This window comes from Mycotypha africana (genome assembly GCF_025528875.1).
Source record: "Mycotypha africana strain NRRL 2978 chromosome Unknown BDF20scaffold_7, whole genome shotgun sequence".
Classification (NCBI taxonomy): Eukaryota; Fungi; Mucoromycota; class Mucoromycetes; order Mucorales; family Mycotyphaceae; genus Mycotypha; species Mycotypha africana.
The window spans coordinates 1,689,453-1,714,457 of NW_026515731.1; the positions used below are offsets into that span (position 1 = coordinate 1,689,453).

Here is a 25,005-nt window from a genome sequence, read left to right on the forward strand (position 1 = left end):
GTATATATGATAGCAATAAAATGTTTATGTGTTCATATTGCACATAAATCTGTGAAATATGACAAAATGATGTTACAGATTAATATTCTACAAAGCTCATGTACGAGTGGTTTTCCCTTTTCTTCAAGATCCGTCTTGTGAAAGGCCTTCTAATATAGTTTAGCAAATTTAAGCAGACTTATAGCCAAGTTCAGTCAAAGAGTTGACCAAAGAATCTTCAACCTTCTTGATGTGACCACGTTCGTCTTCCATGACAGAGATACCCATGTGACTATAAAAGGAAATAAGTAAGCCTATCTGTACCCAAAAGCTGTCATTTCTGAAATTTCAATTCTATTGTAAAAACCCTTACCCAATTCTGAAGTACTTGGTAGCGTAATCCTTGAGGATACCACCAGCAATTTGGACACCCTTGTTAGCTAAGGTACCAACCAAGTCACCGACAGCAACACCTTCGGGGAGCCAGACGGCAGTCATACCGTTAGCAGAGCATTCGTCACACTTGGCAACAGGAGTCAAACCCAAATCTTTGACAACTTGTCTGAAGTGGGCAGAGACTTGACGGTGCTTGTCGAAACGTTCTTGAAGAGGTTGGCTGAGAATCTTCTTCAAAGAGGTGTGGAGGGCATAGACTAATTGGACAGCAGGAGTAGCAAAGTAGGCAGGGCGACGGGCTTCATAGGCTTGCATAACTATTGGATGACAGAAGAAAAAGTGAATGGTTTAGTCCATCAAGTCTTTTCTAGTAATGCACCTTAGAGAATGCAAAACTTACTAGGAAGCCATCTGTTCCAGTTGGAATAGTAAGAAGCGACAGGAGTCTTTCTGGTTTGTAAAACTTCAAGAGCCTTTTGACTGGCAACAACGATGGACAAACCAGGAGGAACACCAAGACCCTTTTGGGAACCAGTGATGACAACGTCCAACTTCCATTCGTCGAAACGGATTTCTTCAGAGCCAACGGAGCAGACACCGTCAACAACGACAAGGGTATTAGGGGAAACGGACTTGACAGTTTCGGCAACAGCCTTGATGTCAGAAAGAACACCAGTGCTATGATTGACAAAAAGGTAAGGGTTAATTTTAATTATTCTCGCTCCAACTTGTTTACTTTTCTACTGCGGTTTTGAATACTTTACGAGGTATCAACATGGGTGACAGTGACCAACTTGTATTGAGTCTTGGAAAGAGCTTCCTTGATTTGTTCTTGGCTGGGACGAGAACCAACTTCAGCATAGAGTTGAGTGACCTTAGCACCATAAGTTTCGAGGCTATTTCCAAGCAAGAATACCAAGCACGTTAGATTAAAAAGAACATCTTTTTATACCACGTATTCATTCACGCTGAATCATAGAGGAAAAACTTACCATTGAGCAAAGTGGGTACCGAAGTAACCAGTGTTGAGAAGAAGGACTTCATCACCTTGTTCGATCAAGTTGACCATCATATCCCAACCCAAAGTACCTGAACCAGAAACGACGAAAGGTTGAGCAGTTTCAGAGATGACAACCTTACGAACCATTTCAAGAGTTTCACCGAAAACAGGTACGAAGTTGGGGTCGACGTGAGAGGTGGCAGGAGTAGCCATGGCGTTCAAGACATCTTCGTGGAATTCGATGGGGCCAGGGATCATGCAAAGCTTATGGTCGACAGTCATTTTTGATAGTTGTTGCTGTTGTTGAGAGTTTGTTGAAAGAATAAAACAAGAAAAAAGAAAGAAAAAGAAAGCTAAAGTTGATTGACGAATGTTGAATAAATAGGAAGAAAAGAATAACAAATGAAATTGATCAAAATACGTCTTCATGTTATATAGTGTTTTCTAACTTTGATAACTGTAACACAAAGAACTGTTAATAGTTGCTATTTTGTCAGCAAGGGGAAAAAATATAGTGCAAAAAAACTTTGAAAGGTATCTTTTTGTCCGTGCCTTTTTATTGCTGTTTCTTTTTTCTTCAAGTTTGGAATGCTTTAAGACTTTATGTCAGTATAAGACCCAACTGAGGTCATTCACATACAGCTATACTTAATTTTTTGATTTTTACTATCTTATAAGCTTTCTTCTATTAAACTCATGGCCTTCCTTTTTCCTCTGATCTCAGTATTGCAATACATTGAAAACCGCAGCTTTTTGTTTCTCAGTTTTAAAGAAAGTGCCCTGTCAAAAGGTGGGGTAGAACAAACATATTCCCAATGAAAAAGCTTGACTTTTTCTTTTCCTACTTTTGATTCGTGGGAAATCCCATTGGTTGACATTTCGTTGACGTTTCATTCAAAAAACAACGTTAAACATAATAAGGAAATCTGAAAAAAGCATAAATGCTAACATGTATGTGATATTTAAAAGCGCAGTTATTTTGTACTATCAATTTATAAAAAGCCTAAACTCTATGCCATTCTCTATAAATGAATGATGCTTGTATGCTCTAATGAAGGTACTTTGTTGGGATATGTTTCTTCAAACAGTTTGCATGCATCTTTCAAACTGTTGATGAACATAGGAACTGCTGTCTTGGCAGCCCAATTAATAACAGATTTTGGTATATTTCCCTATTTAACACAGGAGATTTTTTTTTTTCACAATTGAGTTAGCGAAAAGAAAAGGTATACTATGACCTGTATTATGCTTACCTTGGGATCATCAAAATAGTCCATAAATACATAGCAACCGTTACCATCTTCTGTAGGGTGCAAGCATATGTTTTGCTTATAAGTATCAATTCGAACGACACCTTTCGTTTGAGGAAAAGATGAGGCAAGCAATGACTCGCCCAATATGACTTGATAATCTATGCTTGTCTCGTCATCCCTCACAACTCTCTTTTCCATAGCATAAACATAGTCTCTGTTCGCCAAAGGCCAAGGGTATTTGATTTCAAAATGAAGGCCATCGTAATGATCCTCCGCGTTGGCCGAATCTGCAACTGTAAATCGCTGATGTGATTTCATGTTTTTATCCCACTTCTCGCGAAAGTCAAGATCTAGGTAGACATGGGCTAATGTGGCTGCTCTCACATCCTTCCAACCGCCAATAGCCCGGTATTCATATAAGTTAGGATTTCTATCATGAGCGGGTCGACGATACACTTGATAATCTTCATTTTTCATGTAAAACTCCCAGCCATCAAAAAGCGTATTGCCATTCTTGTATTGTTTGACAAAATCTTTGAATACATCGTCTGTAAAAAATGGCATTAGATAAACTTAAGACTCCTTCTTATTGTTTTGTTGAATGTGCCTCAAAATGAGTTAAAAAGGGAAGTGCAACAATGATTTTTCAGGATTTGCCGGTTTTATTCCAGAAGGGACAACGCAATTATTTTTACTCCTCCTATTTGTCATAAATATTGAATTGAAAGTTATTGAGGAAGCACGGCAGCACCGAAAATCGCGTGTTGTGGATTTGAAGGTTGATCACTGTGCTAGTAATGTCGTCAGTACAGTGCTTATTCTTCTACTGCTACTGATGAATTGTAAATGCTTGGCTGTCAAATGTAAGGAACCTTCAAAGCTCGGTAAATCGGAAGGTCACGTCAAAATGCAATTTAGTGTTATATTTCCAAATGACACACCCTAATACTGAAGTTCTTGATTCAACCTAGTACTACCAGCCGCACGCCTCTTTAGGGTTATTCGTTTTACAAAAACCCTTTGTTTATTATGTCACCTTGAGTTGTGGACATGTCTTTTCTTGCTAACGGAGAAAACGTGGCTCATTAAAATGTGTTCACTTGACTGTTAAACATGCTCTCAGCTATGTTCTCATCATCGATAAACGCTTTAAAGCGGCGGGAGAGCAATGGGAAAAATAATAGTCGGCTTTCAGCATGTCTCTGGGAAGAACAACAAAGGATTGTTCGTATCGCATTCACTGCCAATCTTATAAAAGGATCGCTGATTGCTTAAAAGGAGAGAAAATGTATTGCGATGTTACTGATAGCCACAGAATTTGGCTGAGAAGAGTTTCTTAAAAGCCTTGCCTATACCAGTGATTTCTCCATTAGCAACGGCAGAATAGTAGACAGAGCGTTCACTTGCCAAAGCACATATTACTGACGAAGGTTTCTTTTAAGATAATTCGTTGGTTGAATTCATTTTTAGGGAAAGGCAATGACGAAAGATTTTTATGCACTGTGTATTCAAACTGTCTCTGATTCGAATCATGCAGTTGCAAACAAAAAGTAAGAGTATGTACTCAAGTGTTGACTAACGTGATGTTGGATCCAAAATATGAATAAATTTGTCACCTAATAGATCCAGTATTATCTTTTATTAAGCAGTATATTTACTTTTTATAAAGATTTACGAGGGATGAAAAGGAAAAGGGGAGCTTATAAGGATAAGCTTTGGTTATTCAAACGATTAAACGATTATATCTCGTTTTTGAAAGTCATTGCAGTAATATAATCGTTTTTTTTTTTTTTTCCCACTTGCTAACTTGTTGGAATAACACAAAAATTAGAGAACAAAAAGTCTACAAAAACATTCATTGCGTACAATCAACATCATTTATGTATACTACCCTAATACTTGTCATTCTTGCTTTGTTATCTACACAGTTAAAATCATAAGGAAAGCGGTTCAATGCTTCATCATTCTCTATCGTAGCCTTTTGCTAACCTGGTGAGATATACTTTTTGACTCTTATGGAGAAGCAGTTGTTAACACGCAGTACAGCGCAGATGGACTAAGTAAGCTGTATGGTGTAAAGAAACTGGTGCTTCTACTATTGAAAGCGTCTTCAACTTTTTAAAAAACGATACACTAAGATGTATTCGGATTATAGTTACGTTAGAAACAATAGCGGATGATTATACTTCCGGAACAATTGGCCTCTATACAAATGCCTTTGTTTTTCTTGCATGCTACTGGTTGTTCAATATCAAAAAACTATACGTCATAGAAGCCCTTTTTTTAACCTTTTTCTATTTTTTTTTTACAGGACTATCTCTGGGGATCTTCGGTTTGAGACTGCTAGCGCATATGAACTAAACCTCGATTGCTTAAAGAGAAATCAAGCATCGGGGATAAGAACAATAGTTTTTCCGGCCTGCTGTTTAAGTTGTGAGAGGTGGATGCTATTGTGAATTTGATATGCTACAGCAGTCCTTCTAGAATACACAGAATAATCTTTGTAGGGTTTCATCAAAGGAAAGCGTGAATCATGTTTACTGCTCAAAACCGGAAGCATCATGCAAGGTCAGCACAAAGCCTTTATAAGCCTTCTTCATCGAACAATATTAATATTGACTGATAAGAAACACAATGCATAAATCGAATTCTTTTTCCTTGACTCCTAAGTCTTCCGTACAATGATCATAATTTTGATTACGTTTAGATAAGCCGCTCAAAAGTTCCTTACTGTAGATAGACCGTTGATTTATTGTGTGCCATCTATACACACGACATACGTTTGAATTTTGACAGTTATGTTCAAACATTTAATGCAGAGAATGAAGCAGCCATTGTTTGAGCATATTGACGAACTATCTTATTTGAAAAGAGAAGCATTTCCATACTTTTCATTATGGTTGCACATTTATTACAGCATTATCACGAAAAGCTCGGCAAATTTATTGTCTGAAAACCGTTCTAACATACCTATCAGAAGTTCAAGCAATGCATCCAAGAACGAGCGAGGAGAAAGAGTTATCAACATATTAAAAGGTAAAATCACGGGTATGTGCTTAAGTGTATCTCTAAACCGAAGAGAGTTGTTGTATAGATAAGCTGTTCATATTAAAGATGGGTATAGTCTTGCTCATTTAGTAATGATAATAAGAGCAGATGACAAAATACATTCAAAGTCGTCATTAATGCTACAAATTGTGTGTATGGCTTTTACTTCCGCTAGGATGACCTACGGGTAAATACTGTTTCTGGTAAAAGTAGTAATGATAGTGACAATGATAACGAAAGCTTAAAAGATGTATACTATTTCTATTGAACCTATCTGCACAAATCGTCTTATATACCCTGCATTTGAATACAACATTGGTCAGGCTGAAAGAAGGAAAGAATGTTACGAATTTGATAACGTGAAGGGTCCATTGAATCTGATGCATACTTTTGTTAGCCAGTTAGCTCTATCGCATTGATCTATAAATGAAAGTCTATAGGTTAGTGATCGCTTCTTCTGTAAATAAGTATTCCATATCACAAAAAGCAAACGTTTCTAGCATAAACCAGAGATTCGTTAGTCTATCTGTACTCATTATCGGTTGCCAACACTCTTTGATGGGGTTCCTTCTTTGACTAATCTGATCGAACATAATCTCTTACATACTACCACCGACAGATGTGAAGAGGGATTCAACTTTTTTTAAAGATTACTAAGGCTTACACTGTTTCCTTTTTAATAAAACCTTATTCTGTCATTTTGTTTTTGATCTTGTGATTTATAAAGGTTCGTTACGTGTAACCGATTTGGCCGTAAGCAATTAAACAAAATGAACAATCTTATACACTCAACAGCTGTATTAGAACCAAGATCAAATTCTATAAATGTCTTATGGGCATAACCGAGTTGTATAACGACTATCTCTGACATTTGGTGCTGTACAGTTGCCTATATTCAAGGTTAAACAATACAAGATCTTCGCAGAAGGAAACGTCAATGGCTGCATAAGAGACGGTTTACGGTTATTTAATTTGCCATGTCCGTACTGCAGGACCGCCAAAATGGGATGTCGGAGAAAAGTTCTTGTTCTTGCGAGACAAATGACAACGGTTCCTAAACAATACCAGGAATGGGTAACCAATGAGAGCGTTCCTTTTTTTTTTGTCTAGAAGACCTGAATTACTCCATACTCAGAACCATTATTGCAAAAGTATGCGTTCATAGAACGATTGACTGATTTTTTACTGTTATCGCAACCAATGTAGAAAAAGCTATATGGAAAAAGGGGTTGACTAGACGTCAAGGTTAAATAAGGCTAAATCGAGATGACTGGGCTGCATTCTGTTTAACGTAATATATCACTCATTTTTATTTAGTTGCTCCAATCTATCTCTCCATATTTAGTTATTTATAACGTTCAGTAACGCTTCCTTTTTATTGGAAATGATCACTGCAAATAGAAATGAGCGTTTCATCAAAAACCATCTCATTCTTACGTCTTCTTTCAACAGCGTGGTGCGAGCATTTTCGAGAAATCTGAAATCAATATGAATTTTTATGCGTCCCTCCACCCCCCCCCCACAGAAACTCAAATCGAGAGTGCTACGCGGGTCACGATCTCTTCCTTTTTTTGTGCCTCATACAATTTTACCATATAAAATCATTTTGTTTGTACTTTTCTATGCAAGCATCAGTGTATTTAACGTTTTGTGACGCCCGCTTATTGTCATCGTAAGGCAAAAAAAAAAAAAAAAAAAAAAATAAATTCTTCTTCGAAAATGCCATTCCATCATTGATTAATAAGTCAAGCCTAAAAACCATATCTATGGCTTTACATTTCAAAAATGGCATACTACTCAAACAATATAAATATGGCTTCTCTTCTTTGACATTTTTTGGTTTTTTTTTTTCTACTTCATTCTTCAGTTACTTTTAGTTACTTTTAACAACACAAACTCTTATAACAATCGCTTTTTTTTAAAACAAACTTATCACTGATACTCAAACACTAATTAAAATGGATCGTACAAACGGAAACAATGTACCTGCCTTTACCACTGATCCTTGGGTCAGATCCGCATGGATTGCTTTCTTCACTCTCTTCGCCATTTGGGGTTTATCTTACTTCATTCGTCATGCCTTTGGTAAACCTGATGCCTATAACCGAGGTAATCCTAACACCACTGGTGCCGCTGCTGTAGATGATCCGGAAGCTGCTGCTGCTGGTACTGATAAGAAGGGCAGATGGGGTCTTCATCATGATACCTTGTCTGATCGTTTTGCTCGATCCCACCATGTTCTGCGCGATAACACTCTTATGCTTTTGTCTGTCCTTACTTTGAACACTTTTGGTGCTGGCTCTACTCGTGCCGTAATGATTTTGGCTTGGATGTAAGTTACTATTATTTTTTTACACGACGGCGTTTAAGGAAGTGACAATTGTCTTATTAATGTGTTCAACTTTACAATAGCTTCTTTGCTTTCACTGTCATTCACGCTCTTACTGAACTTGCCATCAACCACCATTTCATTCGTCTTTTCTTCAACCTCCTTTTCTACGCATTGACCCTTGCTATTGGTGGTCTAGCTTTCAAATACGGCTGGTACACGCATGGTTCCATCTTTTAAGTAACAACCAAAGGATCTACTACAATAACGATGTATTCTACTTTTTACTTTCACTATAATGCTATTTATATTACTATTTAACTCTTTTAATAATTTTAACCGATATTTATTCTAATTTTTGTTTATATCTAATGAAATTGAATACATAACCTAATAAAGCCTGAACAAGTATTTTTAATATATATCTATATGATCTTAACAAGTCGGACGATACCTGAAGCTGCCTTAACGTGGAGAAATAATTTTAGAAACAACGCCAATGGAATCAGAATGATCTTCATTCACATTGTTAAAATGTTGAACGTCTAGGTTGTATAATAGTCATAATTGATATTATACATGACCTTCTCGTTTGTAGTATATAATGTCACTGATTGTGTTTACTATTATACCTATAGAGATATGATGCGTACATGTCGTGAACCGACCCGATTTGTAAGTCGCAATTAGGCGAATATTAGCGGCAGTAGGGTTGACGGATGATGCATTTGACCGCGCCGTTGTACACAACACATTGCATAACAAAGCAGCAGAAAACAAAAGAGCTTTTTCCCTCTCCAAGGGAAAAACCGTTCTAAAATAACGAATACGGTACATCGAGACATGATTCTCCAGGCAACTGTACATTCATAACCGTTTGACGATTTTAGCTCTCGATGTGCCTTAGTAAGAGACGGACACCGCAATGGTTTGGAGCAAGCATTCCACATACTACTTATACGACATTTGACATTGGGTTTGACTTTCTAAATTGCAAAAGAGCATATAGTCGGATAAATTGCAACACCATGTGCCCACATTCTTTTAACCTAAACATATCTGTGTACGATACGGATATAGAATCACGTTATTCGTGCAGACGATCCAGAAAAATAAAATAACTGGGAACACAAATTCAGAAGACTTACACAGATAAATCTAGTAGGGAGGTTTGTCTAGCGAATTCTTACTTGATTTTTAGATGCCATTAAGACTGGCCTGTCGTTTGCTTTGTCTCTGAACTGGAGCCTTGTCAGCAAAGATAAATATTTACTACTCACATATGCGTATCTCTAGCACTGATATCGTTTATTATCAGGATATACTGTTAAAACCTGTCGTACGGACAATTTGAACATTACCTCAGAATTAGACAAGCTGAGGAGCTTCAAGCTTGACGATTTCGACTCAAAAGGAGATATAAATGACGCAGTCATTTGTACAGAATTTTGGATGATTGACAAAAGCGGCGAAATTGTAACTCTGGGTAAGAATAAAGCACTCTCAACCGGATGCAACCTGACTGTCAACAATTCATCACGCAATTACTTCGTAGAATTCTCAAACCATGAACTGATTTGTGTCGTACAAACGGATCTCCTTCAAGTAACTATCTTTACATCAACGATCAGTAATATTTTTATAATGATTTAAGCAATCAATTCTTGGTATGGCGAGAGTATAAGTTGCTAATACCTCGAATCGTTTAAACGAAGGGTTATGCCCACTATGTACTATAACAGTATGTGAAGCATTTGCTTCCATATTATTTTGAACACCTCAGTTCTTCATTTCCCTTAGCTCGGCGACTTACTGTTACACGATTTCATTTCATCATTTCGGTTTCACAACGACTATTTTCTTTCGAAAAATACTGTCACACAAGCTGAATGTGAATATGTGAAATATAACGTGATGCCACGTTCTCCATACCATTTCATGTATTAAATATCTACCAAACGCTGTATCAATAATTCATCCAATAATTAAATTCTGTTGTAAGGTCACAATAAATTTAATTGCACTGTTGCTGCTATAGATGTTTGGGAATGGTTTGCATTGGTAAGGCTATTGATGACCTTACCAGAATCTACTCAAACTAACTGTAACTTTCTGCACAATAATGCCATCAGTATGCTCATATAAAGGATTGGGACATGGTGCTGTTTATACAATAGCAGTTAACATAAACTCCATAGGAAATTGGTTTTAACTGTTTGAGAGATATGTGATTGCATTGGTCGTAAAGCCATGTTCATTCAGCTATACGGTAAAGCTCAACAGTATGAACGACATATATACAATTAGAATTTACAGTTTATTACATACATAATCAGTTCTTCAAAAATATGGATTTTGCTTTACGCACTTAACACAAGCAGGTCAGTGAAGCGCTCTTTTTTGTTGACTGCTTAAAGTTTTTTTGGTTTTTGCGGGGCAGAAAATTTTCCCAAACTGAGTAAGGAAAAAAGCTTGTCATTTTTCCTTTCTTTTTTTATTTTTTCTCTTTCATGATCCACAATTCGTTGATTTTTTCTTGCTTATACCAACACGTATGATGAATAGCCATCTAACATGGTTAAGCCAAGTTAAAGAGGAAATTGGTGGATATGATACTCTAATACAGTACATAGTTAGTCGATTCAATGTCAAATACAAAGATCCTCTATCTTCATTACCACGATCCAAAGGCACGGTTTTATACGGTAAGCCTGGAACCGGAAAGACAGCTTTGGCGATAAGTATTGCTAGTAGGTTTACAGATGATAATCCCTTTATAAGTTAGCTAATTACTTTATTGATATTAAATGGAATCTTCTTCAATTGAATTGTAGAAACATCAAGCTTGCCATATTATGTCTTGAACAGCCCAGATATATTCCAAAAAGGTATAAAACTCCTTAGACATGATGACTTTCTTTTCCATGAAAGACAATATTTCTTATTGGCCAAATTGATTCTCTGATCTTGCCTTATTATAGAGGAGGGCATGACGGAACAAGCGCTGTCAGACTTTTTTGCGCAAGCAAACAACCATGAAGCTTCAATATTAATTTTAGACGAAATTGATTTAATTGCAGGAAAATGGACACCTAAAAAAAGTGAACTAGAGAGAAGAATTTCTTCAATTCTTCTATCTTCTATAGATATGTTAAGCGACAAAACATACTTTATTGCGTTGACTAGTCGTTTACATGACATCGAGCCTGCGTTCATGCGATCTGGCAGACTGGACGACATACAAGAATTAGTAATGAGACTGCCTACACAGAGATACGAAGCATTGAAAATATTAACAAAAAGTAAGCTTTTCTATTTACAGACTGTAATTGACCAAACCTTTCTAAGCCTTTTAATTGTCAAATCATAATCCTCTCTGTTCAATACAAATGATATAAAGATTTACCTTTCGAATCGGAAAAAGAACGAATGCGTATAATTAAGAGCATTTCAGAAGTGACTTATGGTTTTGTGCCAACCGACCTCCAAAGCTTAACTTCAAAGGCAGCTTTTTCGTTCATTAAAGAATCCACCACAAACATTACCGACAGACACTTCAAGCAAGCTTTAATAAACACCAAACCTTCCAATATTAACGAATATTCCAGCAAAATACCAGACATAACTTTTAAAGACATTTACGGCATAGACAATGTCCTCCAAGAGGTCAAAACTTCTGTCATAGAGCCTTTCCGTTCACCAGAAAAGTATATCAAGCTCGGGATATCACCTCCGAAGGGTATTCTCGTGCACGGGCCTACAGGTGTGGGGAAGACCATGTTATGCTCAGCCTTGGCGGCAGAAGCTGGCGTCAATTTCATGTTGGTCGAGAGTACTCAAGTGAGATCAAAGATAGTGGGCGAGTCGGAAAAAGCGATCAGTCGACTATTTAGTCAAGCGCGAGCCAATGCACCCTGTATACTGTTTATTGATCAAGTAAGACTCTATTCCTCGGAGTGAACAACAAACTGCATATAGAACTAGTTACTAATGTTATCCTAAAGATCGATATCTTACTACCTAAAAGAGGAACAAGCCATTCTTCAGAAAATACCAGCGATAGAATTGTTACCGGTTTTTTGACGGGTAAAGAAAAAGCTTAAATGTGTGATGTAAAAAGCTTTTGGATGATTGAAATTTGGTGTACTGAGAATTTCATTTGAATAGAAATGGATGGCTTGTTAACCAAAAAGCAACGGAATGCACAGATAGATGTCTTGGTTGTTGCTGCCACCAATAGAATAGAAGTGATGGATCCTGCTGTGCTGAGACCCGGTCGATTTGATGAGCACATCTATATATCAGTGCCCAATGAGGCGGTAAGTAGCTGCACATAACCTAACAGATCAGCATTACGTTTCGAGGGCTAAACTACAGATACGAACATTTAGCAACGAAGAGATATCATTAATGGTATAAGTTCTAAAATGCCAATCGTGTTAGATCACCAGCAATTAAATGAAATTGTGCAAAAGACAGAAAATTGGTCAGGTAAGAAATATTAAACTGTTTTTTAGCAATAAAAAAAATAACTGCGATCGCCAACAGTATAATCGAACTATAGGAGCTCAGTTGGATAATCTCTTTAGAGAAGCTGCGATGACTAGTCTGAGAGAAGACGTAGGCAACACAAAGGTTAGTTTTTCTTTAGTTCAATAATTTGTACATCTGAATGTCATTGCCGTCAAGTGGAACTTACATTCATATTGATAGATAACTTACTCTCATATTCTGTCTTCCTTTTGAGTTAAACACAATTCATATTCACCCTATGAAAATTTGAAGAGTTGGTATTATTAATAATTGCGAATACTGAAATAGTCTCTACAGACGCTTTAACATCAATAGGCGGAGAGAAGGATAATTTATTAAAGTTCGTGAAATAATGCGATCTCACTACTATTCTCTGGACAGAGAAAGCATTGCGTGCTTTTTATATAATGACAGCTTAGGCGAACAATTTTCAACCATAACCAACACACTCAGTCATATTACACCTTACAAAAAAAAAAAAAAAAAAAAAAAAAACCAAATGCTCCGTTTGTATTGTCAGTTTATTCCAACATCGTTTTCGAGCTGAGGAACCGGTATCACATCATATTGTACATATTAAGAAGGAGTAATTATCGTAAACATTTTCGGATTCTTGCTCTTTATAACGCAATAAAGTATTTACAAATATAGTTAAAAATTGGCGTTACAGACATGCCTGGTATTCATTGATGATACGTTGCAATCCACGGTTTTGAGCTAGGATTGGTAATATTTGCTTCAATAGATCATGCTTGGAAATACCCTATTTATTCATGAGATATGAAAAAGAAAGGATTAAACCATTAGCCTGAGTGAAGCCTTTCCAGCATAAGGTGTATTACGTACCAAAATAGAAGGGTTCCAGTCTGCACTCTCGAATTTTGGTCTATAATAAGAAATAGGTCATTGAGGTTAATCTTTTATATTCTTTCCAAGATATGGAAACTTGGCTTATACTTTACAAGAAGGGCGGACCAATCAACCATCGACATAGCTCCTCTACTTTGCCTTTCGCGCTTTCCTTTGCCAACTTTCTGGCGTAATACGTCATCCAACGAGAGTACTCTTCTGGTGAATTAAGTAATGCTGCTACTGCGAGTTGTGTCTATATTACAAATGGATTCAGTAAGAGTTCTTTCTTAGTGCAAGTTGCTAGAAAACCATACCTCAATTTGACCAATTGTCACCACAGATGCTACATGGTAATCCGTATTCGCTATATCCATCATTAACCGAGTTAGAGAATCAACTCCTCTCGCCGTGTCGATTTGTGAAGCAAGCCAACCCAAAGGGTGGTCTTCATCTGCTGAGGGAAACTGTCCAGAACCCCAAAATTCCGAGATGATATACCATGCATCACTGATTCTCATCCATACTTTCATGTCTGTATGATACACAAAGGCTTGCTGTAGACTCGTAATAAGGATAGGCAACCCATCTTTCTGCATCCGTATTTCCTTAATTCGTGGTGCGTCATGTAGTTCAGTCTCGGACAGAATTGCTGCTTGCAATATAGGAGCTATTGAAACACCATCAAGTTTGCATTTTAGAGAAGCTATATCCCATGTATATAGTAATCCAGTAACAGTCAGACACAGTAACCAGGAAGAAGTACATCTCAACATGACAGCTGTGCTTTCTAAAATAATAGGTGGAAACAATCGCCGACCGTTAGGAGAATAAACATTGAGTGAACCATCTTCACCTGCCAAGACTGTAAAGACTTCATTTGTAGCAGCCAAAAGTACTGCGTAAGGAAGGTAGTCTGTCCATATAGGGGCACCTCTATTGGTAGCAATAATCTTTGTTCGTTGGGTGTTGCCTATTGTGTCCATCGGAACGGTCAACTGAGAATTGCAATCTAACAATGACAAATAGCAATACCGAACATACCTTCTACTATATTGTTGTGACATTCAATTACCGTTGTTCCCTTTTTGGAGTTTGATGCAGATAGAAAGGATAGAATCTTTGGCGTGCCTAATCTTATTTGACTTTCCTTAACACTAGGCGGTACGAGGGATGGTTCTGCCCAGTCAATCTTTCTTCTTGATTTGTTTCCAGTTAATACATTTTTATCTGTAAAATTGTAACCTTTTTCTTCAGCGACAGCAGTCGATTCTGCAGGCTTATTTCCAGCAATAGTAGCGCCTATGCCGTTGGGGGGTATAACAGGATCATCAAACTGTAAGTAGTTTGCAGAGGGTATGTTGGCTCTCTAAGGACGGTTTAACGAATTTCAGGATAAATGGAACAAATTAAGCATACGATCAATTGCCCACTTACATGAATTTTCGGTTGTGAATTCACAGTTCCATTTGATAAGTTGTTTGTTGCTACTGCTGGCCTTGTTGATGCGGAAGAAACCATAACCGGCTGAATACGTTTTTTACCGTTCTTATACGTCACTTTTTGCTGCGCTGTAATAATCGAGGCTGGTATATCAATGTTTGAGGCTTCTGTTTTATTTCCTTGCGGTATAACTGCATCCGTCATGTCCGTGTCTTCTTGGAAGCCCGGAAACGATGCTTCTCCTCCTGTCATCAATTTTTCTATTCTTTTTGATGGAGTTTTGTTCGGTTTATCTTTTCCTTCTTCTTCAAGTTCAAGCTGCATTGGCGTCTCAGGAAAGTGATTACCTACTCTGCCGAAGCCATACTTCTCCAACTCAGAATTCTAAAGGATGTCAAACGATACAACATTAGCATTCAGGCATAATTTATTTCCTACAGCGTATGTTTCACGGTTTTACAATTTCATCATCCGGCACCACGTCCTCTAACTCTGTGTCGAGCATGATACATGCAACAGTACCGTCTTGAGAGCAGGCAAATAAGGTTCTTCCGTCTGGAGTCCAATTCGCGTCATAAATATTGTTATCAAAGAGATCCGCTGCTACACATAGAGGTCGGCTGAATTTAGTAACCCAAATAGATACACTTCTATCTTGACTACCCAATGCACAAATGGAAGCCGGTGAAGCTTCTTCAGCGATGTTCTCGTCTTCATCATCTCTCATGTAAAACATTTTAGGGTTAAAAGCCTATCGTAACCAACGATTTTTTTCCCGCGTTTGATATAAAAGAAGAACCCAGTAGAGTTAAAAGTAAAATAAGCATCTGCACTTAGTGAATTGGTAGTAATTATTAAAGAAAACTTACAGTTACTTCAACTGGCATTGTATGTCCCACGAGTGATATATCTGCGTTCCAATCATCTCGATTGATTATAGCAGCGATACATTGAATGCCATTTACTGCATTCGCTGCAGCAATATGTGCACCATCTGGAGACCAACTATCACAAATGATTAAGTCGGTTGTTATGATTCATTGTAGAGATGTAAGCTTTATTCTTCTCTTTTTCTTATTTTCATTCCTTTCCCTCTCTGTTTACCTCAAACGTCTAAATAATGTTGTGCCCGGTGCGTTTATAAAGGGACCTACTATTTCGGTCTCAAGTTGCCAGTCGGACGTCCTCCATATCTTCACTCTTTTGTCATCTGACTATTATAGATAGATGGGGGAAAAGTCAATTTAGTTTCAGGACTGGTATGTAAGTTTGCTTTTCAATTGCTCTTTACTTGAGAGGCCAGGAATTTCCCCGCAGGGTCCCAAGTTATTCCTTTTACAAAACCTGTATGTTGATCCACCTTTTTAACAAGTTCTATTGCCATAATAAAGAAATAAATCATCAAAAATCATAGTTCAATAGCACGTAATCGAAGTAAAGGAACCCGATCAAAAAATGCACATACCAAAAGTATTTCCATCCCAGATCATTATCAATCCATCGACACCACAAGAAGCAAGATAACGGTTGTCACTTGACCAAGATAAATCTTGCACATCCGATTCGTGTCCTCTTAAATACTTGACAGCTTTATAAGTCTCGTAATTGATATCACTACTGCCAAAAACAGCGCCTGCAGTAGCATTACTATTTAGGAAACAACAAAAATGATAAGTAACAGTGCAAACGTGCGTATATTCAGCATCAATTTTTTGGTGGGGAGGGGCTAATATTACGTGTCGCGTTCCCATATCATAATAACGTTGTCATTATCCGAACTCGAAGCAAGATATCTTCCATCCTTGTTTGACCATCGAACACATAGTACCGCGCCTATGAGTGTTTGAAAGGGGTATAAGTAAGCTTCTTATGGTTTTTTTTGTTGTTGCCTCAAGACCCTTCACTTACCATTGTGATTGGTCATAGTAGATAGTAGTTTATGGCAGTTAGGATCGAGTTCAGCCGCTTCGTCATATATAGGCCTTGTATTCCATATTTTGACAGTGCCGTCTATTTTCGTAAGTAAAGTTCATTTTCAGCGCATAAAAATTTCTTTTGTCAAAGCAAGGAAAAAATATAATAAAAATTCTATTATAATTGATGCTCTTTTTACCTATACTTCCTGTAGCTATTCTCTGACCATCAGGATGAACGTGAATAGAGTATATACATGGCTTCTTATTTCTCGAATCAGCGCGATCTGCCCACAATTTAAAAGTTCAGTTTAGTGATTGATGAGGTAGATGAGACGTTACTGAGTTTTCATCACGACTTTTTCTTTTTACTACCTCCATGACAAACCCAGTCTGGTTTAATGATGATCATAGTCTATAAATTATCCTGTCTGAAATACTTGAATATACACTTATGTTATACGTCGTGAAAGTTGTATGGTATATTTCAATTAAATGATATGAAAAAAACTTGAAAATGCTCGTTACAAAGACAAAGGTCAAAGAAGTTCTTTATAACAAAAGAGAAAATGGAGGGGGTGAAAAAGTGAACAGCGATATACACACTATCTCATGGTAAAAAATTGCACTGTTTATCGTGACTGTGCGGAAGTACATATCATTATGAGAGTTAGAGTAGGATTGTAGGCCTTAATTTGAACTTGATGTAGTGACATAAGCATGAAACTCATGTTTAGCATCTTTTGATATACTTTAGTTGTTCATCAGCATGTGTGTTTCTAGAGATATAATGTCCTGGCTCGACCATCAGCTTTAGTTGTGATAGTTTGGGATTTAATTCCAGTTTGATGTAGAACCACAGAAGGATCAGTAAGTTTTTTGATTTTATGGTTTTATTTGGATTCCAGAGACCAAGATGCTTCGAATTTTTTCCAAATCTGGACGACTTCTTTTTCTTTGTTCCTGACAAAAAGCATTGGAGGTTAGAAAACAACAATGGCACGATCAAGTGTCCTAAAGTGCTCCAGACCGAAGTAGTTCATTAAAATAGAAGTGCAAGTGGATAATGTAAAGTATCAACGAGCATAAGCCTTAAGCACTAGTCTATGTTACTGATCAAAAAAAAAAAAAAGTCCGACAAGCGCGTTCTGCAATAGAAGTTAGTGTATGTGCTGCTGATAGCACCTCTAGCTCAAACACAACTGCAATGTGAGACAACTCTTTTAATGTTGAGGTAGTTCAGAATTGTACAGCAGTCTATAGGTACTTTACTTTTTGATATCGAGTATGCTTTACCGAAAGCGTCTGATCCTCCTGTGAAATGGCTACACTCAACGGCAAGAAAACTTCCGCATTAAAATAATTTGAAAGTCCGGGTAGTTCGATTTCATTTCAGAAAAGGCATATAAAAATAGAACCAAGCTTCTTTATCAAAAATGCGAACGGGGAAAAGGCATACATCTCTGGAACAATGGCACCAATCAAATTATTAACTCTGACTGCGGTGCTCAGTTTAGTCACATCTACCATTCAAACTCGATTTATACAGGATGATGTATTAGCATTTCCACGATATAAAGTAGTGGTTACGAAGGACAAAATAGCCCAGACAGATATTGACGCATTCAAGGGAAGAGAGGACAAAGAGGTAGAGCATCAACAGCTTATCACTATATAGAGCATATGCTAAATTGTGGAAAAACAATTACTTTTAGCTTAACCACGTTATAATGACCTCATCATACGGTCAGCCTTTTTCCTGTGTCATCCCTGATGTACAGATTGAACAAGAACGAATCGAGCGCGAACAACAGGTAGCAGCAAAAGATGAAACTGAAGAAGACAGACAAAGAATTATTCAGAAAGGATTAGAACTGCTAGAGCCGATTGGACAAACAAGCTGTATCAAATTTTTTGCTAGTGTAAGAGTTTCTCTGTTAAGTGATTTTCGCAATGTTATATGTTTAGTCGCACTTACATAACCTTTGCATAAATTAGACAAACCAATATTGGACTTATGAATACTGTCATAATCGATATATTCGCCAAATGCATATTGAACGCAGTTACGATGGAAAAGTTGAAAAAGAGCATGAAACAGCATCTTTTTATTTAGGATTTCATCCCGGCCTTCGTCAAGGTACCACTGATATCCAAACGAAGCAACACAATGATAAAGCAGCATTAATAGCGAAGGGAAATGGTGCGCACCAACATCAAAAACAATATGGACATTTATATACTGAATTAAGAACACTTGGTGATCAAAGGTATTTGGTACAGAAATGGAAAGATGGCTCAATATGTGATTTAACTGAAAGGCCACGTACTGTTGAAGTTCAGGTAAAATTATAAGCATTCTGCTATACGAAGATGTAAAATAACTGACTATAATTTACTTGAGTAGTATCATTGTGATTTGCATGGCCCAGACAGAGTGACTAGCTTTGTTGAGGTTTCCACATGTAACTATCAAATAATGATATCGACCCCAAGGTTATGTGAAGAGTTGCGTTTGTCCGAAAGGCGCCATGATGAAGCGCATGAGATTCAATGTCGACCAATTGTGTCAGAAGAGTTATTAGAAGAAGAGCGACGAAAGGAAACTGACCGTTTGCTTTTGCAGGAAGCAACGACGACGTTAGAAATGGGAACAAGTGACACTGAAAATAGCCAAGATCAGGTTCAGCAAGGAGAAGAAAAGACCGATAAGGTCGCTAAAGATGAACGAGATACCTTACTCAATCTGATTTCTGATTTAACAGTTCAAATAAACCAACTCAAACAACAAGTAGATGGCTCTAAGGTGACTGCTAATAACGCTGATAGAAGCAACAAACAAGTCAAAACAGAAATAACGTTCTATACAATGGATGAAGATGGTAATATTATTCAGCAAAACCCGAGTTTATTTCATGACAAACTTACATTGCAAGATTTGATAAAGGAATCCTTTGAAAAGGATTCACTCAAAGAAGAGAGTGAGGAACAAAAGACGAAAGCAAAGAATCAGCATAATAATAGACAGGCATATGAGCAAAGATATTTCGAATAAAGTAAAAAAAGTTCAATGCATTCATTTGCCTCTACAAGATAAAGGTAGCCTCCTTTACAGCGCCAATCCTCGTCACCGCTTTATGATTGGCTGATGTCATTTTAGATCAAGTGGGATACTTGATATTGGCTGTAAAAGAGAAAATCTCACGAACTAATGGTTAATGATGAGCCTAATATTTCAATTACCATTGTTGGAAGTGTGTGCCTTTGGCATTGACTTTACAATAATACGAGAGACACAACTTAGATTTATGGAAGAGGATCATCATTGTAATCTAGTTGGTAGTCTTCCTGTTCACTGAAGGATCAACGTCGAGGACGATGAAGAGCTTTTAAAAGTAGTAGTCGTAGGTCTGCATAGTTGTGAGCGTTTTATTTACCATACCGTTATTGACAGATATACTTGTTAAACTCACGCTCTAAATTACAAAGCCTATGTCTGTATCTGTATCTTTCAATTGCAGTATGTTGCTTGGTATTTGTAAATTTGCTGTATAACATACCTAGCTCGCTTCGACAGTCAAAAGAAGCTTCCTGGTGTCATACCATTCTTTTGTGAATGTTTAACGAATGATCTCCTGTAAGTCGCTCCTTTCATTGGTTATTAGGTTATTGCTGCATTCCAGATTGTCTAAAAACTAGTGAGAAAAGCAAACAGAAAATAAAAAAAAGAGTATTATTTAGAAAGGTGAACTTTGTTAATGAAATGTTGACTTCTGAAGATCCGCAAACACTTATCCAGTTGGTAATAAATGATAGTTAATATATACAGATAAGCTAGAAATCTTCTACTATTATGCAGAAAATAGATGTTGTAATAATGAATAGGCGGTATAAATAACCATTCAGTTCTAAACATTATCCATTTGAGTTGTATAAAAAAGGCTAAAGACCATGTTATATTGATCACTTTATTTTGAAGCGTTCACAAACTGAACTCTGAATTGTCGGGGGTTCTTTTTTGAGGAATTAGGGACCATCCTCGCTTAAGTTTTTGTTTGTTTCGTCAATTTGGACTTGCATTTTAGTTCACAATGGGAGCAACAGAATCAAAACCTCAACAAGAACCCGTCATTATATACAATCCCAATGTACCTTTGCAGGTTAAGATTCATTTCATTCCTTGTTAACCGATTGCTTTGTGTTCTTGTAATTGCTAAAGGAAACGCCTCCATATTACTTTTATATGCGCATATGAATAAATAGTTTACACCAAACCTAATTAATTCTATGGAAAAAAAGGCAGAACAATTACCAGCGAGGGTAGAAAGTCGTCAAATGGAAGATATAATCAATAAACGTGTAAAGGAAGAATTGGAAAAGATAAAGAAAGCAGAGCATAGTCTTCAGCAAAAGTTCTATCTTGAGTTAAGCGAAAAAAATCAGTCTAACGAAGCAGGCAGTAAAGAAACACTTGATGATGTGGAAACTATGATTCAAAGGATTATGAGGTTTGAAGTATTCAATAGTAAATTTAAAGGCAGGAAGAATAGTTGATTAATGCTCTGGGTCAAAATAGATCTGGAACCAAGGAATTGCCGCCAAAAGTTAAAGAATGTCAGGAACAAGTGATACAATGCTACAGGTATAGTTTTTTTCCAAAAGGACATGTATTACTTCGAAGATACCTGACTGTTACTGTATAAATAGAAATAACCAGTCAAGATCACTCGATTGTTGGAAGGAGGTTGAACAATTCAAAGAGGCTGTGAGTGAAGAACAGAAGAAGTTTGTAGCAACACAGCAGAAATAGAATCACCTCAACAATTAATTGCAATAAAAAATCAAGTCAAATATTTATTTTTTTTTTGAAAGAGAAACGACCTATCTTATGAACTTGATCTCAAAGTTTTCTTTTAACTCTATATCACTGTATGAATCTGTTAAGATTGATAATGTTGCAAGTTTACGATTTTCACTCTTCTTTCTTTTTCAAATTACATGAGAAGTAGCAGTGAATGCATGTTGTTTGTCATTAAAAATAGTACACATTTTCAGCTTAATACGCTTAGAAATGTTATGAGTATCTAATTTTTGATTTTATCAGATTAAAGCTGGCAGTGCTAACACTGGGAAGTTATAAATTCCTAGAGAGGAAACTACAAAGAAGACGGATACGCTTGTGATAAGTTTTGCTTCCTTGCACTAGCTCGCTGCCGCATACAGTTTTTGGGTGTTGATACTGTTTGTCGTTGGCACTGTCATTATTACTGTTATTATTAGCACTATTGTTGCCTTTTTTGTATTATTCGTAAGAAGAGTTTGATACAGTTAGTGAGTATATAGCTGTGATAGACGAGTTAAGCTTGAAATAATTCTTCGGTCAAGATGTTGTTGCTTTTCCAAGTTTATGATTGATATCCAGTGTTGATCTGACTGAGTAATAGTTACTAATGCAGTATTGACGACAGCTTTAAGCATTTGGGAACCGAATAGAAAAGAGTTAGAGAAAAATTTACAACATTTTTCCATCGACGGTTTACGAGTAATTTATCGATTCATTGAACAACAAGCGTTATCTATTCAAACGGGTCAACTATCAATGGCCACTCTGCTTAACAACAGTTTAATCCTCTAGCAAATTTAATGTAGCAAGGCTTTAGTAAAGCCACTCTTGTGAATTGCTTTTAGGCGTTAAATCAGAGTCTATATGGTTTAGCTTTAACTTAAAAGTTCATATATGTTTCTTCTACAAACAGGCAATGCTTATATTTACTTTTTCTTTTATCGTTGCCAAATTTTTCTTCAGATTTGAAAAAAAAAAAAAGTCGTCTTCACAGAATTTTTTGACTCCTCCAATCCATCAAATTGAACGCAGCACGTACCGTAGTGCTATTCATAGTGCATTTTGTTAAAGTTGTAGCATCCAGTTTTTGGTGGTTTTTTCTTTTTTTAGTATACCACGTCGATTATACAGAAGACAACTTTAACTTATATTCATAATTACCACGCGATGTCAGCTAACAAAGATGGATCTGACAGTAGCAAATTGAGTTCACAACAAACACCTGCTCCACAAATCGAAACCCAATCAACTCCAATAATGGCTCATGATCTTAATTTTAATATAAACGACATTTTGAGCAGCAACCATGAGGTTAATGTGAACGACTCTTCTTTTCAGTCAATTGTTCAAACTCTAAGTAATAGCAGTGCAGGCAATATACAACCGTCTTATGCTCATTTGCCTGCTGAGCTCCGAGACTTATTTAGTACAACAGAGACGGATGACTTATTGTCTGCTCAAGTAAATGCTGAGGATGCTTCTCTACTACAAGGGGACATGGCTGCTCTTTGGGGTAGATCAGATTCATCCTCGCAGCCACAGCAACTACAGCAACAGTCTTCGCAAACACACGATTCACCGTTCGCTGTGTCTTCTCAACAACAGCAGGTCGCCACAAACTTTACCGTATCAATGCCGTCTACAGCTACATCAAGCAATGCTATTTCTCCCTTATTACAGGCTGAACAATCGCAGCCATTGTCACGTCAAATCACACCTACATTACAACCTCAACAATCCTTCCAAAGTGGACCAATATCAACAGCACAGCATTCAATACAACATTCATCTGCCTTGATGAACCATCAACAACAAGCTAATCATATACAACTACAATTACCCCAGCAGGCACAAAGACCGCAATCACCTCTACAGCAGCAACAGCTTTTACAAACACCACCACTTCCTTCTCAACCTTCAATTCCTGTAACAAAACAGCAAGTATCTCAGTCAATCATGGTAACTCAACTGCCTTCCACTGGCACTACACTTAGTACGCCACAACAACAACTACCACAGCAGCAACCTATACAGCCCCCAAAACTACCCGTGTTACCCCCACAGTCTTCCTCTACGGCAGGAAGTAGCACATCATCACAGCCTAATACACAGCAACAGCAAACAATTCAGGTTGTACAGCCAACAACTCCATCTACCACTGCACCTGTATTCAAAACACCTGCTCTACCCGTCCCAGGGAATGGATTGCAAATACCAACAAAATCAGCCGCAGCACAAACGTAAGTTTTTCTATACCTACGTGTTTTCATTCTGCTACTTCGTCATCAATTTAACCACATTCTCCACTGCTCATTAATCGATAGTAAAATTGTTGCTCCAAATGGAATAGCATCCTCATCATCGCAAGCAGGTGCTGCATCAGGCGGTGCAGGAGCATTGACAGAAACAACAGGGTCAGCAGGAGGAGTGTCAGGGACAGCAGCAAGTGGAGGAGGTGGCAGCGGAGGCGGTGGCAGCGATAGAATTGATTACGATACCCTAACAGATGTCATGGGTTATGCTGGTGTCGACTTACGAGAGGAAGCCGAACATTTTGTTAGAGAAGGACAAGATACTAGCCTACCTGATGGTATCGACAGGTCGAGATATCAAGATTTTATGAACATAGATATGCTAAGGGAGCGATTACTCGGCTATGGTAATTTTCATATTCTTTTCATTTGTATAACTATTTTTGCTTCAAAGTCATTCTAATTATTTTTTTTCAACAAATATAGCGAAATACGTCAATATTAAGCGCGTTGACAATGATTTTGTGGCATATATTGCGTTAGCCACGCAAGATCGATTACGGCAGGTAATGCAAAATATGGTGAAAGCATCAAAACACAGAACTTTTGATCCGTTTGATGAACCACCAATGATATCGACCACTACACTAGCTACAGTGTCTAAGGGACAGAAAAGGTTCCTGGAAGAAGAGGACGAAGAAGAGGAAGGAAAGGGAGAAGAGAACAATAAATTATATCCGTTGTATAAAATACACGTTAAACAGAACGTAATGCAACAATTGGCCACTTTAGAAAAAGTAGACAGACAAACAACTTTAGATTTAGATACTAATGCTATGGATGGAGATGACGACGACGATGAAATGCCTGATATGGACGAGAAAGTAAGACCTGTGAAAGGCTGGTATTCAGCAAAACTTAGACAGTCTCTTCCAACTCGCTTCAAGACCGAGCAAAAGCAGCCAAGGAAATTAACGGTTAAAGATGCAATCTTTGCAATGGAACGCGATGTGCAAGCAGGAAGAGGAACAAATCAACGTACACTTTTGAAAGCGTATAATGGCTGGCTCAAGTAAAATTTTATTTATAAACCCTTCTCAAAATGTGTTGGATAATTGAAAAATAAAACATCGTGTTTTCAATGAATTATAAATCGCATGATCTAGA

General features: G+C 37.3%; 13 protein-coding genes across 13 annotated transcripts; 7 read left to right on the forward strand and 6 right to left on the reverse strand.

Annotated features, from left to right (window-relative positions):
• Window positions 1–168: 168 nt before the first annotated feature.
• BDF20DRAFT_837058 (pyridoxal phosphate-dependent transferase) lies at window positions 169–1,657 on the reverse strand (the record flags this gene model as incomplete). The annotated part of the gene is made up of 5 exons (XM_053079007.1): window positions 169–271; window positions 353–692; window positions 776–1,053; window positions 1,140–1,271; window positions 1,368–1,657. 5 exons carry the CDS (start codon window positions 1,655–1,657, stop codon window positions 169–171), a joined length of 1,143 nt encoding a protein of 380 aa, XP_052935165.1.
• Window positions 1,658–2,135: 478 nt separating this feature from the next.
• BDF20DRAFT_624943 (uncharacterized protein) lies at window positions 2,136–3,256 on the reverse strand. The gene is made up of 3 exons (XM_053075902.1): window positions 2,629–3,256; window positions 2,421–2,547; window positions 2,136–2,330 (listed from the first exon to the last, which is right to left on the reverse strand). The coding sequence occupies exons 1-3, from the start codon at window positions 3,190–3,192 to the stop codon at window positions 2,320–2,322; spliced, it is 702 nt and encodes a 233-aa protein (XP_052935166.1). The 5' UTR covers window positions 3,193–3,256; the 3' UTR covers window positions 2,136–2,319.
• Window positions 3,257–5,426: 2,170 nt separating this feature from the next.
• On the forward strand, window positions 5,427–6,786 carry BDF20DRAFT_837060 (uncharacterized protein; the record flags this gene model as incomplete). The annotated part of the gene is made up of 3 exons (XM_053079008.1): window positions 5,427–5,664; window positions 6,404–6,429; window positions 6,562–6,786. 3 exons carry the CDS (start codon window positions 5,427–5,429, stop codon window positions 6,784–6,786), a joined length of 489 nt encoding a protein of 162 aa, XP_052935167.1.
• An 848-nt stretch (window positions 6,787–7,634) lies between these two features.
• On the forward strand, window positions 7,635–8,245 carry BDF20DRAFT_822620 (uncharacterized protein; the record flags this gene model as incomplete). The annotated part of the gene is made up of 2 exons (XM_053077719.1): window positions 7,635–8,008; window positions 8,089–8,245. 2 exons carry the CDS (start codon window positions 7,635–7,637, stop codon window positions 8,243–8,245), a joined length of 531 nt encoding a protein of 176 aa, XP_052935168.1.
• A 225-nt stretch (window positions 8,246–8,470) lies between these two features.
• Window positions 8,471–9,769, reverse strand: BDF20DRAFT_837062 (uncharacterized protein; the record flags this gene model as incomplete). Its single annotated transcript, XM_053079009.1, has 7 exons — window positions 8,471–8,550; window positions 8,638–8,864; window positions 8,888–8,991; window positions 9,196–9,246; window positions 9,367–9,527; window positions 9,554–9,614; window positions 9,701–9,769. The coding sequence occupies 7 exons, from the start codon at window positions 9,767–9,769 to the stop codon at window positions 8,471–8,473; spliced, it is 753 nt and encodes a 250-aa protein (XP_052935169.1).
• Window positions 9,770–10,447: 678 nt separating this feature from the next.
• On the forward strand, window positions 10,448–11,307 carry BDF20DRAFT_880124 (uncharacterized protein). The gene is made up of 2 exons (XM_053081602.1): window positions 10,448–10,755; window positions 10,840–11,307. The coding sequence occupies exons 1-2, from the start codon at window positions 10,560–10,562 to the stop codon at window positions 10,968–10,970; spliced, it is 327 nt and encodes a 108-aa protein (XP_052935170.1). The 5' UTR covers window positions 10,448–10,559; the 3' UTR covers window positions 10,971–11,307.
• Window positions 11,308–11,434: 127 nt separating this feature from the next.
• BDF20DRAFT_822598 (P-loop containing nucleoside triphosphate hydrolase protein) lies at window positions 11,435–12,510 on the forward strand (the record flags this gene model as incomplete). The annotated part of the gene is made up of 4 exons (XM_053077715.1): window positions 11,435–11,941; window positions 12,010–12,091; window positions 12,218–12,324; window positions 12,397–12,510. The coding sequence occupies 4 exons, from the start codon at window positions 11,435–11,437 to the stop codon at window positions 12,508–12,510; spliced, it is 810 nt and encodes a 269-aa protein (XP_052935171.1).
• A 986-nt stretch (window positions 12,511–13,496) lies between these two features.
• Window positions 13,497–14,618, reverse strand: BDF20DRAFT_822470 (TUP1-like enhancer of split-domain-containing protein; the record flags this gene model as incomplete). The annotated part of the gene is made up of 3 exons (XM_053077699.1): window positions 13,497–13,643; window positions 13,705–14,360; window positions 14,432–14,618. Coding segments are annotated over 3 exons (990 nt in total), but the record flags the coding sequence as incomplete, so codon positions are not given.
• A 149-nt stretch (window positions 14,619–14,767) lies between these two features.
• BDF20DRAFT_822837 (WD40-repeat-containing domain protein) lies at window positions 14,768–17,155 on the reverse strand (the record flags this gene model as incomplete). The annotated part of the gene is made up of 10 exons (XM_053077746.1): window positions 14,768–15,214; window positions 15,291–15,581; window positions 15,700–15,794; window positions 15,942–16,044; window positions 16,122–16,204; window positions 16,296–16,402; window positions 16,567–16,663; window positions 16,739–16,840; window positions 16,944–17,030; window positions 17,116–17,155. The coding sequence occupies 10 exons, from the start codon at window positions 17,153–17,155 to the stop codon at window positions 14,768–14,770; spliced, it is 1,452 nt and encodes a 483-aa protein (XP_052935173.1).
• Window positions 17,156–17,727: 572 nt separating this feature from the next.
• On the forward strand, window positions 17,728–20,019 carry BDF20DRAFT_625504 (uncharacterized protein). The gene is made up of 5 exons (XM_053075903.1): window positions 17,728–17,811; window positions 17,877–18,391; window positions 18,459–18,665; window positions 18,742–19,086; window positions 19,151–20,019. The coding sequence occupies exons 2-5, from the start codon at window positions 18,215–18,217 to the stop codon at window positions 19,796–19,798; spliced, it is 1,377 nt and encodes a 458-aa protein (XP_052935174.1). The 5' UTR covers window positions 17,728–17,811; window positions 17,877–18,214; the 3' UTR covers window positions 19,799–20,019.
• Window positions 20,020–20,834: 815 nt separating this feature from the next.
• On the forward strand, window positions 20,835–21,446 carry BDF20DRAFT_822612 (uncharacterized protein; the record flags this gene model as incomplete). Its single annotated transcript, XM_053077716.1, has 3 exons — window positions 20,835–20,903; window positions 21,007–21,251; window positions 21,320–21,446. 3 exons carry the CDS (start codon window positions 20,835–20,837, stop codon window positions 21,444–21,446), a joined length of 441 nt encoding a protein of 146 aa, XP_052935175.1.
• A 264-nt stretch (window positions 21,447–21,710) lies between these two features.
• On the reverse strand, window positions 21,711–22,544 carry BDF20DRAFT_880160 (uncharacterized protein). The gene has a single exon (XM_053081603.1). It carries the CDS (start codon window positions 22,270–22,272, stop codon window positions 22,072–22,074), a length of 201 nt encoding a protein of 66 aa, XP_052935176.1. The 5' UTR covers window positions 22,273–22,544; the 3' UTR covers window positions 21,711–22,071.
• A 209-nt stretch (window positions 22,545–22,753) lies between these two features.
• BDF20DRAFT_914573 (transcription initiation factor TFIID component TAF4 family-domain-containing protein) lies at window positions 22,754–24,914 on the forward strand (the record flags this gene model as incomplete). The annotated part of the gene is made up of 3 exons (XM_053084201.1): window positions 22,754–23,826; window positions 23,911–24,245; window positions 24,325–24,914. The coding sequence occupies 3 exons, from the start codon at window positions 22,754–22,756 to the stop codon at window positions 24,912–24,914; spliced, it is 1,998 nt and encodes a 665-aa protein (XP_052935177.1).
• Between the last annotated feature and the right edge of the window lie 91 nt (window positions 24,915–25,005).